The 14,802-nt window shown below is 37.1% G+C and overlaps 1 protein-coding gene across 10 annotated transcripts in view; it reads right to left on the bottom strand.

The window, feature by feature from the left end:
* The window catches only part of BTRC (beta-transducin repeat containing E3 ubiquitin protein ligase), a 183,108-nt gene that overhangs the window by 13,683 nt on the left and 154,623 nt on the right, over positions 1-14,802 (bottom strand). For all 10 annotated transcript variants that reach the window (XM_055424823.2, XM_055424826.2, XM_055424829.2 and 7 more), the window contains 6 exons: positions 13,887-14,118; positions 8,129-8,315; positions 3,590-3,686; positions 2,808-2,945; positions 2,221-2,339; positions 302-551 (listed from right to left, as the gene is read on the bottom strand). In XM_055424823.2, the coding sequence (XP_055280798.1) occupies positions 302-551; positions 2,221-2,339; positions 2,808-2,945; positions 3,590-3,686; positions 8,129-8,315; positions 13,887-14,118 (1,023 nt within the window). The remainder of the gene's footprint in view (positions 1-301; positions 552-2,220; positions 2,340-2,807; positions 2,946-3,589; positions 3,687-8,128; positions 8,316-13,886; positions 14,119-14,802) is intronic.

Genomic DNA, 14,802 nt, shown 5'->3' with positions numbered 1-14,802 from the left:
GATTGTTATCATATGAGAAATCCTCAGATTGATGTACTCTTATAGGGTTAGTCTTGCCTTGCAGACAAATCTTGAACCTAAAATTACCCCTGCCCTTTTCATACTCTCCATTATTTACAGGAATAAAAACCTAACCCAAATTGTCACATGACCTATCTCATTCATTACATAAACTAGTATCTGATTTAAATAAATATTAAGTATTCTACAGCGAGGGTTAAATATAAAATTGTCCTTGAGAAGATATCCATATGAACTCCCCTATTCTAAGTTGGGGACTTACTGAAAAATGCCTCATTACCTTTATAGTCCTATCCCCAGATGCAGAAACGATGTACTTATCATCAAAGTCTACAACATTGACTGCAGCTCGGTGTCCGACAAGTACCCTGCGGAGCGTGATGTCAGTTGGGGAGGCCATATCCCATACTGCAATGGAACGGTCTTTGGAGCAGGTCACCATCATGCCATTATTGAAACGCAAGTGCAGAACTGCTTCACAATGGTGAATCAGTGTGTTCAGCATTTCACCTGTATTTACATCCCATACCCTGGAACAAACAATATTATGGTTATCTGAGATTGTGGTGAAATTAATGCTACAATCTATTTTAAGTACTGGATTACCTCACTGCCCACCCCTCCGACCCTATTTCTCACAGTTAATGGTATACCTTACTCTCCTTTTGTAACTCTAAAGTTGAGCTGAGGTAAAGTGTAATGATGGACCATGGGGAAGTGGTAGGTAGAGGACTGGACTGGGAAAGCGGGAAGAGGAAGGGGATGGGATACTGCCAGTATGCAATCCTTAAGACACACAACTTGAAATCTGGGCTAGTTGTAGGGTGATGAAATGAGGGTGCAGCGACCATCACCAGGAAATTGGTCCCAAACTTCAAGATCATAAACCTTCTGACATTCAATCTGACACATTTTAAACTGGTGGGAATTTTGCTAATAATGCAGCATTGGTGGTCCTACAGATAGCCATCGGGTCCTAGAACTGACACAGGCCAAGAACCTTCTGTAATAGACTGACTTACTACTGTGGATTTGAGCTTGATGACCTTGGGGCTTAGTTTTCACCACACAGATCAAGGCCTAAAGTTACCTAGACTCGAAACATAAGGCCCCATTTCTGTGCTCTGAATGAGTGTAGGGGATCAAGACCAGCCACCCCAATATAAATACGGCCTTCACAGCAGAGTACAGGACCCTTGGATACCTTAGAAATTTCTGTGAAGGTATATTTTATTTTGATCACTCATTTTGTATATTTACTTTGTTTTTTCACGTTTTATTTTTTTCCAATTTAACCCTCTCTTTTAGAAAATCACTTTTTCCCTTGTCCAATAAATGATGTTAGCCTCTACAATCTTTAAGCTTCCTTGAGGCACTCCACAAGCACCAATAAATGTTAAATGCTGATAACTCTAAGAACTGAATTTGCTATGCCTTTAAGTCAAAAGGCAAGAAAACCCAAATAGCCTTTTCTATTCACAGAGGATAATTCGGAAAGGTAAACATTTAACTTCAGAGAATCTGACAATGCAGTTAACTGCTTTTTTTCCTCCCTGTTTTTTTTAAAGTTACTTTTGATGCATTATGTTTGCTAAATCCTTTAGCTCAAGGCAAAATTCCTAACAGAGGTTTCCAGCAGTTCTGCTGGTACCCAGAACTCAAGCTACACTGGACTCCAGCAGCATAATGGCTGTGTCATCAAATCACTAACGCCTCTGGAAATTGAAGGCCCCTCCCAGAGTGAAGCTTGCAATTAAAAACTGCAGGGACAGCAGGGGAGGGGCTGGCAAGAGAGAGTACTGCTCACCTGTACACATTTTAAAGGAGATAATGCATGCCTGTACTAAAGTTATAACCACCTGAAAGGAAGGCTTCATTCCATTCATGCCATTCCCCTGTGAGGTGGTTTTTGTAAAAAATGCAAAGTTTACCAAGTTTCTATAATACATGATTCCCCCAAACTAAAACAGAACATATAGTTTCTTAAATGTACAAAAATGTAAACTTACCGTAACCATTCCTAAATCAAGTCTTCCAGTTCTAGACTGACACAGTGATGGGGGGAGCTGATTACTTATTCTTCTTTGGTTATGAAGTTTCATAATTGTGTTCATGCAGATACAAACAAAATCACTATCTAAGGCAGAACAGAGTGAATCTGATATTTCAGAGTTCAAAAGATCATTTGAAAGTTTCTACCTGACCGTGGAATCCGACGACCCAGTTATGATCACCCTCTCGTCATACTGGAGACACAGGACAGAACCTGTGTGGCCTGTGAGAATCCGCTTGCATTCCAATGTGCTTTTATCCCAGATCTAGGATGGCAAACAAGATCCTTTTGATCACCATGATAATGGGGTGGTGCAGAGACTTGCAGGCTCTATTATGCATTTGATTCCCCCAAGGAATCAAAGCCCAGAGTAGTGTGGAATGCACTCTTTCCTGAAGGTAGAGCTAAGCACTTCTACATATGTGGCTTCAGGATAATGCAGACTTGATCCTTTTCATTCAGGAACAGGGTTGGCCTATAATTATGTGAGGGCCAAAAGAGTAACAGCCCATTCAGTGCACTTCAAGGAGAGAATTTAACCCTAGCACTATCCATATGTATGAGTTTCTGGGGAGAAGCAGGCATTTTTCCTTTAAGGAAATGATTTTAGCTTTTGGACTGGAAACAATCTAAAACTTTCTGGAAATATTGTTTAGAGTTTATGCTTTGGGTTGCTTTACATTGTGGTCATCCTTACCCCTTCAGCTACCTCAAATAACTGAAGAGACCTCACCTTGATTGTGTTGTCTCGAAGGCCGCTTACTATCTTCTGATCATCATACTGTAAACAGTAAACTCCTTTGCTTGTTTCACTTCGGCAGTGGATTCTCTGTAAGCTATGTCTTCCACATCTCCAATTAGATTCTATTGTCTGAGAAGAAGGAATGTTAAAGAAGTAGGAATTAGGAAAGGACTAGAACTAAACTCTTTTCTGACTTTCATGGCAACCAATAACAAATGCTCAGTGCTTTACTGGATACATAGAACTTAAGTCATTTTTTAAAAAAGCTTCTATTTAATGTTGTAAAACATTTTTTCATTTGCAAAGTAATTAAAAATTTATTTCCTAGAACTCTCCTGTATATAACTTGTTTGACTAATAAACCTTCTGGAGAGAGACTGTTCACCAACAGAGGGGAAGCTATGAACCACATGAAGTTACCTACCCAGTGCTCATCTTACATTTGAGGTGGCATTTCTACCAGTGAACTTCCACAGAGACTCAATTCAGAAGATATTTGAATAATGGTTTATAAGTGCAACTTTTAAACATTTCCACTGCTGTTATCATATTCTCTCTCTTAACTATTTATCTATCAATAAACAGTTTTCAAAAGCTTTAAATTTTTTGCCTGGCTATTTACTATATTTTACCTACCCTAATCACTTGTAAAGAAATTGATTTTTAACCCACATCAATAAACCCTAATGGGTTTGCTGTAACAATGCTGTTACTGAAGAATGTTGATGATTCTCTAGTATTTGGCAAATACCCAAATATACATAGATTCTTACCTCAATATCTTGTATAATTTTAGGATAAAGTGCTCTATAAAAAGAGTTGGGAGGTGCATTTCCATCAGGAGGTTTGTTTTTGAACAAATACTGTCCCCTAAAAAACAACAAATATTTCTCAGTAAAAATCATATCCTACCCCCCATACATTTACAAGGAACTTCCTATTTCTTCAAAGTGTTTTCACAATTACCATTCCATATAATCTCCATAACTAGCCTGGAGAAGTGCAAAGTTAAAACTCGATTTCAGGAGCAACTCCCTGAAAGTTGCTCCCATGTTAACGAGCAACTTTCTGGACTAAAGGAATTCTGTCAACACTGATTTGCTTTTGGGTAAAACATGATGATTTCTAGTGTAGGACATCAGAGTGTCAGGCCTTCAGGAATATTATGTCAATAGACAAATGGAATCTGTATAGTCACAATTCATCTACTGACTATCAGACCTCTGTAGAGACAGACTTATTGGCCTTACCTTATGAAAATTTTGTTAGTGGTGATAACTACAAACTCTGAACTAGGCACATGCCCCACAGACTTCCCTTCACTGAGTAAAGCTGTGCCAGTGTAGTGGAGCCTAGCATTGTGGGCAGCAGGAATGCATCTGTCACAGAGTTAACTTTTACCAGTCTCCAGTTACATGTGGAAAGGTGTATTGGCGACTCAGGCATCCAGGCTGCTGATATGCTTTAAAAGGAGCAATTTCAACAGAAAACAAAGGGATCACAGGAGTGTCCATCAGCAAGTATGAAAGCAGAAAAAAAAAAAGAAATGCCTGAGAGCACTGTGTCAAGTCTAAGGCACAAAATCGACTTTCACAGGTGTGTTCCTGGCTATGTACATACATGCATGGATTTTATTGCCTTTCCTTGACTCCAGTGAGCAACATTTGTTAGCATCTCCTTCCTTATGACAGCACATCTCTGGAATACTCATATCCCAAGCTAGATCTTTGCTACGAAAAAAAAATCAGTAAATGGCAATCACTTCCTGCTGGGTAAAAAATTTAATTCCTCATCCTGAAGTTAAGAACCCACCAAACACGGTGTGGAAGCTAGTAAACCCCACTATGGGTGTACTAACTGCTGTTCTTACTGGCACTGTGCCTTGCAAAGTGGAGACAAACAGAAATGCCTCTGAGTGTAATCCTGGCACCAGAGAAATCATGTTTTCTCTGGGCCAGTCATCCACGCCTCCCTCTATAGCTCCATTACAATATAATTAATTGTTCAATGTCTCCAGGAGCACTTCTCCCCTGCCCTCTTCCTATTATACACCTTGAAAATTAGTTGAGAAAATTTCCTATCAGGAAAGTAGCTGGCTCTGACTTCTGTGTTGATACAGAAAGGGAAATCCACAGCAGAGAAGCTAAAATAACTGTCTTTTTAAAGGGACTATAATAGGAGCAAGAAGCATGATACACCAACACAAAGAAAGGGACAAACAAGACACATTTGGAAATAATTCAGGCTTAAAGATACAGTTTTCTAAACAATAATTATTCTATAAATACATAGTAGGCAAACAAATTTTGAATGAAGATGTCCTAAATCTGGTTATTAGGGAACTCCTTGGTGGTCCAGTAACCACTGGACTCAGCGCTTCCACTGCCAAGGGCCCAGGTTCAATCCCTGGGCAGTAGTTTCAATGTCGACATCCTTTAAAGAGGTTAAGAATAACTATATTCATGTGGAAGGTGATGAAATAAAATGTCAGGGAAGCTAAGCAACTTGCTCAAGGTCACACAGCTAGTGAGAAGACCTAGGATTTGAATCTAAGTCTGACTTCAGAGTTCACACTCTTAACTCCTATATTGTCTCTCAAAGCTCACCATTCCTCATTCTTATCCTCTTTTTAACCTCTGGCAATTGCATACAGGGACCCCAGGATTTTTTTCATATACAATGAAACTATCTGTACAATCTAAGGAAAGAGAAATCAAGTAAACTCTGATCTCATTTTCTATCCCACTGCATTTACCATGCCATGCTAAAGCATCTGAATTTCTTCAAATTAAAGGTGCTACAAAAAGGATGGCTAAGTGTTGAAAACTGTTTTTTCAGTCTATATCTATTTTATAAGTCAAAACCTTTCACGATGGAAGCTCTCTGACAACAGGGACCACTTCTGTGTGAAATGCCTAGTACTTTTAAGAGTGTGAGGACATGATAAATGCTAAATATTAAATTCAGAATGTTATCATAAAATGTGATCTGCTGATTAAGAAAATGGACTTATCCCAAGTGGCCTTTTATTACACTTTTAAGAGTTACCATTACTAAGCGGAGAAGGCATCTTCAGTATTATTCAAGAGAGAAAATAAGAATTCATGTCCTAGGGGAAGACTGTCAAATTCATCTAGATATAAAATAAAACTGTAGAGTGGAAATTAAACTCAAAAGCTTTTTTAGAAAACTGTATTTATTTACTTTTGGTTGGAGGAAACGGAAGAAGTTTTCAAAGACAGCATTTGGGGAGAGGCAGTATAACAGAAAGGCTTTATTGACAAAGGAGGCTTAGTAAGACAACTTACAAGAGAAAAATGAAAAAGTGATTACAGACTATTGTTTTTTAAAGTGAGGAAGAATTACTAACACAGGAAGAAAGGCAAAACGTAAACATAAGCAGCCACATACTGTCAAGGGGATAATAGAGGCAGTCTTCATGGGGTGAACAAATATTTGAAATCTCAGGGATCTATATCTAGCTAAGGTGATATATATGGCCAAAGACAAAGGAATACAGTCAGAACTCTAAAGGATACTCAAAAGAGCAGGAATGGGTTTCTGTGGTTGAAGAGAGAGGAGAAAGAGTGATAATTACCACTGATCCTAAATTATTTCTCAGCTATACCGTCACATATCCTTTTAAAAGGCCAAGAAGCCACCTGTTCAATGATCTTCTTTTTTTTTCTTCTGTGTAACTAACATAAGAGATCTTTAACCCTCTTTAAGGGTTTAAACCCTCTTTTAGGGTTTAATTAACCCTAAGCATAATTCTGGAGCCTTTTATCTTTGGTATTTTCATACATATCTGTCAAGATTTGCCCATCTACTTCTTACTCTCCCTGCCTTCAAAAAGAGACTGTAAAGTCCCAACATCTGATAAAGGTTTATTGTCATTTACAGTCTAAATGCGAACAAAGTACATTTTAATAGGGAACAGAACCTTTATAAAATATGAGAATTCATCTCTACACTGAAATTTTGGGTCAGGAGTTATTTGGAGAAGATTTTCTTTTCATTTTTTCCCCCCCGAAGGGTAGAGGAATATTCCTAGTTGCCCTAAAATTTTCCCAAGTAAGCAACTGCCTCTTCTATTTCTAAGGCTAGTCCTGACATGCTTAAGAAAATGATGGACTTTGAATGCCATATACCTATATAGTTTTTTACTTTATTATACAATAGTTTATTTCCAAAGTATGAAATACATTATCAAAGATAAAGTTTCCATTCTTCCATACAGTGAAATAAGTGAAAGTAAGGGAAACATACTTGGGAAGGAGAAATAAAAATATATTTTCATTTATGCAATTTTTTATAGCCAAAAATTCCCTGGCATTTGCTTCCTAATTTAATTGAATTTGGGAGAAATTTTAAAGACCTTCTAATAGCCAGAATGACAGAATCTCTTGAATTACTTGGTATAATATTTGGAGGTCCTTATATTTATTATACATTAATGAGTTTAAAAGATGCAAAAAAAGGGAGTCAACTATACTTTTATGAAAAATTGTTAAGAAAAGCTGATCCTCCATTCTTAACTGTTTTGTACCTCTTCATGATCCAAGATAAATGATTCATGAAATTAATTGCTCAGGATATCACTGAGCATACACATGCCTGCTGGTACATCAGTATCAACTAAAACATTTAATATGTCACCACCTTTATTTTATTTATGATGTATTCACGCCCAACTTTCTTATAATGACATTATAATCATCCAAGAGAAAATTATATATAGAAGACATCTTCCAGAAGTTCTAATGAAATGGTACCATTACATTAAAAGAACAAGAACAAAACTGGTGAATTCTGTTGCTCTTAGGCTGGTAACTACATAATGTCTTATAGGATTCAGGATTAAGCAGTAAAAAATCTTGAGAAAATTTAAGAGTCTGAAAAAGAAAAAATGATTTATTCTAAATTCTAATTTCTTCTCTTTCTGAAGGCTTGAGTTCTTAATCTAATTGGGTATAAAAATAGTTTTGATTACAAAGATGATAGAACACCACAGGCAAAGGCTAAAGGCAAAAAATCTGAAAAAGAAAATAGTCAAAGAGGAGGGCTGGTCGTTTTTTTTTAATTGTTTTTTGCAAAGCAGCATTAGCACATTATTATATCACTTATGAGTGACTGGTCAGAAGAAAAACTGCCAAGTACATGAACAACTATTTAACACTTTTTGCTATAAAAGAGCAAAATCAGTGTATCAAAAGATAAGTAGTCTGCTGGTTCCCAATAATACTGTATTCCAGAGAGTGAAAGGCCAGATCCTGTAGCTCTCTAAAGAGTAAGAATGTTAAAAGGCTCACCACCCTCTTCGTTCTGCCAGGCCTCTCCACAGAGAATCTGTCCTGACCATTCTTTCAATGAGCTTCTTCCATAACATGCCATCAGATGTCACTCGGTACCATTCTTTGCACACAAGTTCAGCAGCACATAGTGATCTGGCATCCAAGTATGACAGGATGTTCTCAGCAATGTGATCTAAACCCCGAGCTTTTGGTGGGGAGAGGAGGCAAAGAAAAAAAAAAAAGACATGGATGGTGGTGAATTTTTTTTTTTAACAGAAAGTCCTTTAAACAGGAATAGCATTTATTCCACTAAGAAGGCACATCACTGTCCCTAGTGTGGTCCAGTTTCTTTTTCAAACAGACTTGGCTAAAATGAGTGTCAATAATTTTTCTATAAGGTTACAGAAATGAACAGTATTTTCCATCTTCCTTTAGATAAGGAAGTGAAAACTAACAACCAGCAAACCCAAGACATTAAAAATAAAAAGGATTCCAGAAAACAATTCACATCTATCTATATGGATTTCAGCACTAGGGGATGTTCTGCGGATGGCATCTCAAACTGTGATTCAGACCCCCCCATCTCTACCCCAATTCTTTATATTAGGTCCATTTCTCATTCTGTTTCTATTACTGCAGTTCCAAAGCTGTTCAGTAAAAGAAATATCCTTTAAATGTACTGTGGGAGAGGCACTAAGTCAGAATGTTCTGGACTACAGAATTCTGGGCATGCAGAAAGGAGAGAAAAAAAAAAATAGGTTGTTATAGGAACATCCCAAGAGGAATGACCGAGAGGTATATTTGAGTTTAATTTTAGATGTTTAAAAAGTATATTTGAGAACAGTTGCTGCTATAAAGCCTAAATGACAGTTGGCCCAAAAAAAAAAAAAAAAAATCCCAGACCAACAGACAACCTAGAATTTCAGAGACTATTTTTGTAGGATATACAGAGAAAAACAGGGGAAATATATCTTGGATTGTGTAAACTGGGTGGGCTTCCCAATTAAAATTCTCTATCACCCAAATCTGTACTGGGGCCTCAGAGGAAAAGATCCCATAAAATAGGATGTTCATATTAATAGACCTTTTGGCTGCTGTTCTAATTCACAGTGAGACAAAAAATATTCAAAGTCATTTCTCTTTACAGGTAACATATCAGAGATTTACTAAAGACTTAAATAGTGCAGAAAGATTCCTTGATACTCTGATTACCTTAGGTACAAACTTAACAAGCAAGAGAGATAATATCACATTTCATTTTGTTTCTTTCCCCTGAATCATACAAAGATATATTTGGACGCCATTAGCAACAATCTAAATGTGCTTAAACATTATTTTAATTATAAAAATTATATGGATGTCAGTCACATTCTTCAACAGATTTGGAAAAGAAAGTATTAAATGGATCTTGTTTGGCTGGCATCACATGTTCATATTTAAGCACAAGCAGAGGCATTTATCACCTAATTCTTATTAAAGAAACATGACTATAAGCCAATTAAAGATACAATAATTAGTTCATCATACAAAATACAGTAATGGTTCAACTTCTCCATCTTTATATTGAACTTTCTATACTATCAGAAGTTTCCAAAATGCATTCCTGTGTTTTTAGTGGCTAGCATCAAATTGCTCCTGATCTTTTACTATGTCCCTATAATAAGTCTTTGGAAGTAATTTCACCTAACACTCCAAACAAACCCATTACACTAATGGATTACAGGCATTTTTTGAAGTAGTTTGGGTTACTAAATGTAGCCAGATGGTGTAGGTTCATAAGTTAAAGTGGCCATAAAGCATTAGACTGATGATTTAGTATCTTATAAAGTGGTCAGCAGATATACATCAGAGATCAGTATTAGGCAAAGAATACACAAGTCTAATCATGTCCTGTTCAATTCTCAGTGGTATATGCTAGAGATTGTAACGTGTCTCAGTGATTGGGGAGAGCACAATAATGAGGTACACACAGATTGCACAAAGAAAACTGCTTGCCTATGGCTAAAATAAAATCCAATGAGTGAAGAATGGGCAGAAATCTATTCTATTTAACAAAAGATGTAAGTACAAATTCAGCTTGAAAATGTTTATTTCAAAGATATAAATAGACATTTCTTTTGTTTTAAAGGGCAATTTAAATCCCAATTTTGGAAAAACAAATTTTTTAAAAGATATAATTGGCAAAGATTAAACAAAGTGGTAAAATGCAGTTTGAGGGAGGGTTTAAGTTGGTATATTTTTCTTACAGGGCAGTTTAGCACATGTATTAGAAGTCTTAAAAATGTACATAATTCTTTAATATAGGAATCCCACTTCTGGTATTTTTTTTTCTAGGATGCCCAAAAGATGAATAAGAATGTCCACTATTGCTGCTGCTGCTGCTAAGTTGCTTTAGTCATGTCTGACTCTGTGAGACCCCATAGACAGCAGCCCATCAGGCTCTTCTGTTCCTGGGATTCTCTAGGCAAGAATACCACCACAGCCTAGTTTATAATGGAAAAAACATTTCAAACTACCTAAATGCTCCGAAATCAGATTGATTATACTCTTTGCAGCCAAAGATGGAGAAGCTCTATACAGTCAGCAAAAACAAGACCAGAAGCTGACTATGGCTCAGATCATGAACTCCTTACTGCCAAATTCAGACTGAAATTGAAAAAAGTGGAGAAAACCACGAGACCATTCAGGTATGATCTAAATCAAATCCCTTATACAGTGGAAGTGAGAAATAAGATTTAAGGGACTAGATCTGATAGAGTGCCTGATGAACTATGGACGGAGATTCATGACATGGTATACAAGACAGGGATCAAGACCATTCTCAAGAAAAAGAAATGCAAAAAAGCAAAATGATTGTCTGAGGAAGTCTTACAAATAGCTGTGAAAAGAAGGGAAGCAAAAAGCAAAGGAGAAAAGATATACCCATTTGAATGCAGAGTTCCAAAGAATAGCAAGGGGAGATAAGAAAGCCTTCCTCAGCGATCAATGCAAAGAAATAGAGGAAAACAACAGAATAGGAAAAACAAGAGATCTCTTCAAGAAAATTAGCGATACCAAGGGAACATTTTATGCAAAGATGGGCTCCATAAAGGACATAAATGGTAGGGACTTAACAGAAGCAAAAGATATTAAGAAGAGGTGGCAAGAATACACAGAAGAACTGTACAAAAAAGATCTTCACGACTCGGATAATCACAATGGTGTGATCACTCACCTAGAGCCAGACATCTTGGGATGTGAAGTCAAGTGGGCCTTAGGAAGCATCACTATGAACAAAGCTAGTGGAGGTGAGGGAATTCCAGTTGAGCTATTCCAAATCCTGAAAGATGATGCTGTGAAAGTGCTGCACTCAATATGCCAGCAAATTTGGAAAACTCAGCAGTGGCCACTGGACTGGAAAAGGTCAGTCTTCATTCCAATCCCAAAGAAAGGCAATGCCAAAGAAGTCTCAAACTACCACACAATTGCACTCATCTCACACGCTAGTCAAGTAATGCTCAAAATTCTCCGAGCCAGGTTTCAGCAATACATGAACCGTGAACTTCCAGATGTTCAAGCAGGTTTTAGAAAAGGCAGAGGCACCAGAGATCAAATTGCCAACATCCGCTGGATCATCGAAAAAGCAAGAGAGTTCCAGAAAAACATCTATTTCTGCTTTATTGACTATGCCAAAGCCTTTGACTGTGTGGATCACAATAAACTGTGGAAAATTCTGAAAGAGATGGGAATACCAGACCCCCTGACCTACCTCTTGAGAAATCTCTATGCAGGTCAGGAAGCAACAGTTAGAACTGGACATGGAACAACAGACTGGTTCCAAATAGGAAAAGGAGTATGTCAAGGTTGTATATTGTCATCCTGCTTATTTAACTTACATGCAGAGTACATCATGAGAAATGCTGGGCTGGAGGAAGCACAAGCTGGAATCAAGATTGCCGGGAGAAATATCAATAACCTCAGATATGAAGATGACACCACCCTTATGGCAGAAAGTGAAGAAGAACTAAAAAGCCTCTTGATGAAAGTGAAAGAGGAGAGTGAAAAAGTTGGCTTAAAGTTCAACATTCAGAAAATTAAGATGATGGCATCCGGTCCCATCACTTCATGGCAAATAGATGGGGAAACAGTGGAAACAGTGGCTGACTTCATTTTTTGGGGCTCCAAAATCACTGCAGATGCTGACTGCAGCCATGAAATGAAAAGATGCTTACTCCTTGGAAGGAAAGTTATGACCAACCTAGACAGCATATTAAAAAGTAGAGATGTTACTTTGCCAACAAAGGTCCGTCTAGTCAAGGCTGTGGTTTTTCCAGTGGTCATGTATGGATGTGAGAGTTGGACTATAAAGAAAGCTGAGCGCTGAAGAATTGATGCTTTTGAACTGTGGTGTTGGAGAAGACTCCTGAGAGTCCCTTGGACGGCAAGGAGATCCAACCAGTCCATCCTAAAGGAGATCCGTCCTGGGTGTTCATTGGAAGGACTGATGTTGAAGCTGAAACTCCAATACTTTGGCCACCTGATGCGAAGAGCTAACTCACTGGAAAAGACCCTGATGCTGGGAAGGATTGAGGGCAGAAGGAGAAGGGGATGACAGAGGATGAGATGGCTGGATGGCATCACTGACTCAATGGACATGGGTTTGGGTGGACTCCGGGAGTTGGTGATGGACAGGGAGGCCTGGCCTGCTGTGGTATATGGGGTTGCAAAGAGTCAGACACAACTGAGTGACTGAACTGAACTGCTCAATAAAGGGTTTAAATAATATGTGTTTCAACCATCATAAATAATACACAACACTATAAAATTTTTTTTAAAAGAACCAACATTTAGGAAAACACATTAAGAGAATATAGTAAGAAAAAAAATATTGCAAACACTTGAAGGAAATATATACACCTAGGAAAAATATTAAGAACACACTAGTAGTTCTCTCTGAATGGCAGGGTTCTGGAAAATGTTTTTACATTTTAAACATTTTTGACTTTTCTAAATTTTCTGTAAGTGCTACAATCAGGAAACAACTGAAAAAAAAAAAGACTATATTTTAGAAATTCACTCATTTTTGTACTACTTTAAAAAAAAAACAGACTTTTAACATGGGTGAGAACCTTGTATTTTCCTGATACATCATTTTCCCCAAATACTGATGCCTATGGAGTATCCCAGATCACCATTAAGCATTCAGTGAAACAACCACAGCACTCTCAAAAGTGTGTGTGTGTGTGTGTGTGTGTGTACGTATGCACAAATACATTTTAAAAAACATACAATAAAAAATATACAATATTTTATACCAGCTATTTAGTTACTGAGCAGTGAGATTATAAAGCCTGGAATTTACATACTTAATATCACAACAAGGCTCCTGAGATACACTTCTTTCTAAAATATTCAATAAAAAATGCTTCTTATTCATTCATACAAAGTAAATATTCTGTTGATAAATTCCCAAAGTAATTCAAATATGTTAACATACCTTAAAACTAAGACACTATAAAAGACGCATCTCAAACCAGATAACACCTCAGGAAAGATATTTAAACCTACATGTGAGTAAAAATAGGGTGAATAGACACAGGGAGAAGAGAGGGGAAAAGGAATCTCTAGAGTTGGATTTTTTTGTACTTATATCCCCAGAAGGTATGATTAAAACAGTTCATAAAAATCAAGCCAACAGAGATTTTTTAAAGAGAAACAGAACTGAAGATTCAGTGTGATTACTAGTGTAACATATCTTTCAGGCAAATTAATGCCTTACAAACACCTGTACACATACCTGGCAGAGCAGTTATGAAATCCCTCTGCAACATAGGTTTAAGATATGAGTTTATGTGCCCATGTTGGTAATGACACATTTGGGATATAAGATGTTCCACAAATTCCACTTGATCGGACTCTGACCACTGCTCAAAATATTTGACACACAGTTCCTTTTCCTTCTCATAGCTTGCCGAGAGTTTCCGTTGCTTGGGCACAATCATACTGGAAGTGCCATTGGCAAGTTTTGTCTGCAGAAGAGGTGGATTGAAAGAAACATATAACAGTCAGTATTGAAATAAGGGAAATTACATGATTTTCCAGTCTGGCATGCTATGTTATGTATGTCTGTTTGATGGAGCTCACTCTTATTTTATTAGTAACTGGATGTTTGCAAACAGCAATTATATGGAAAAAGCCACAGAAATAACCACAGTAAATTGGTAAATCAGGAATACTGTCGGATGACAAGGCATCCATTTCCCAAAGTTCATAGAAAAACATTATTTGGAGATATATAGAAGAAAGCCAATGAAAGCATGTTATAACTAGCAAGCAAAAAAGTTAATTTGCTTTTTATTGTATATACCCGTTACTGTGCATTTATACAATTACTTACTCACAACTTATTTTTTAATAGTTAAGTAAGAAATCCTCCATGCAAAGAAAAGCCAATGAATAATTTGAGACCCCGGTACTTTTAGAGATAAAGCTTAAATAACATCAATGCTCAATATACCCTTTTCTTCTCCCCACTCCTCCCAAATCCTCATCATCAAAATTATATGCCATAAAGTCTTTTAATATTAAATGGCTCATTCAATAAATATTAGTTGAGCATCTATAATGTTCTAAACACTGTACCAGGTGCTAGGAATACAACACTTAACAAAAATAACATAGTTTCTACCACCAGTAACTCACATTATAGTAGG

Source organism: Moschus berezovskii, chromosome 12 (genome assembly GCF_049115385.1).
Source record: "Moschus berezovskii isolate FMDL1 chromosome 12, NW_MosBer_1.0, whole genome shotgun sequence".
Lineage (NCBI taxonomy): Eukaryota > Metazoa > Chordata > Mammalia > Artiodactyla > Moschidae > Moschus > Moschus berezovskii.
This window is presented reverse-complemented; position numbering and strand designations above follow the sequence as displayed.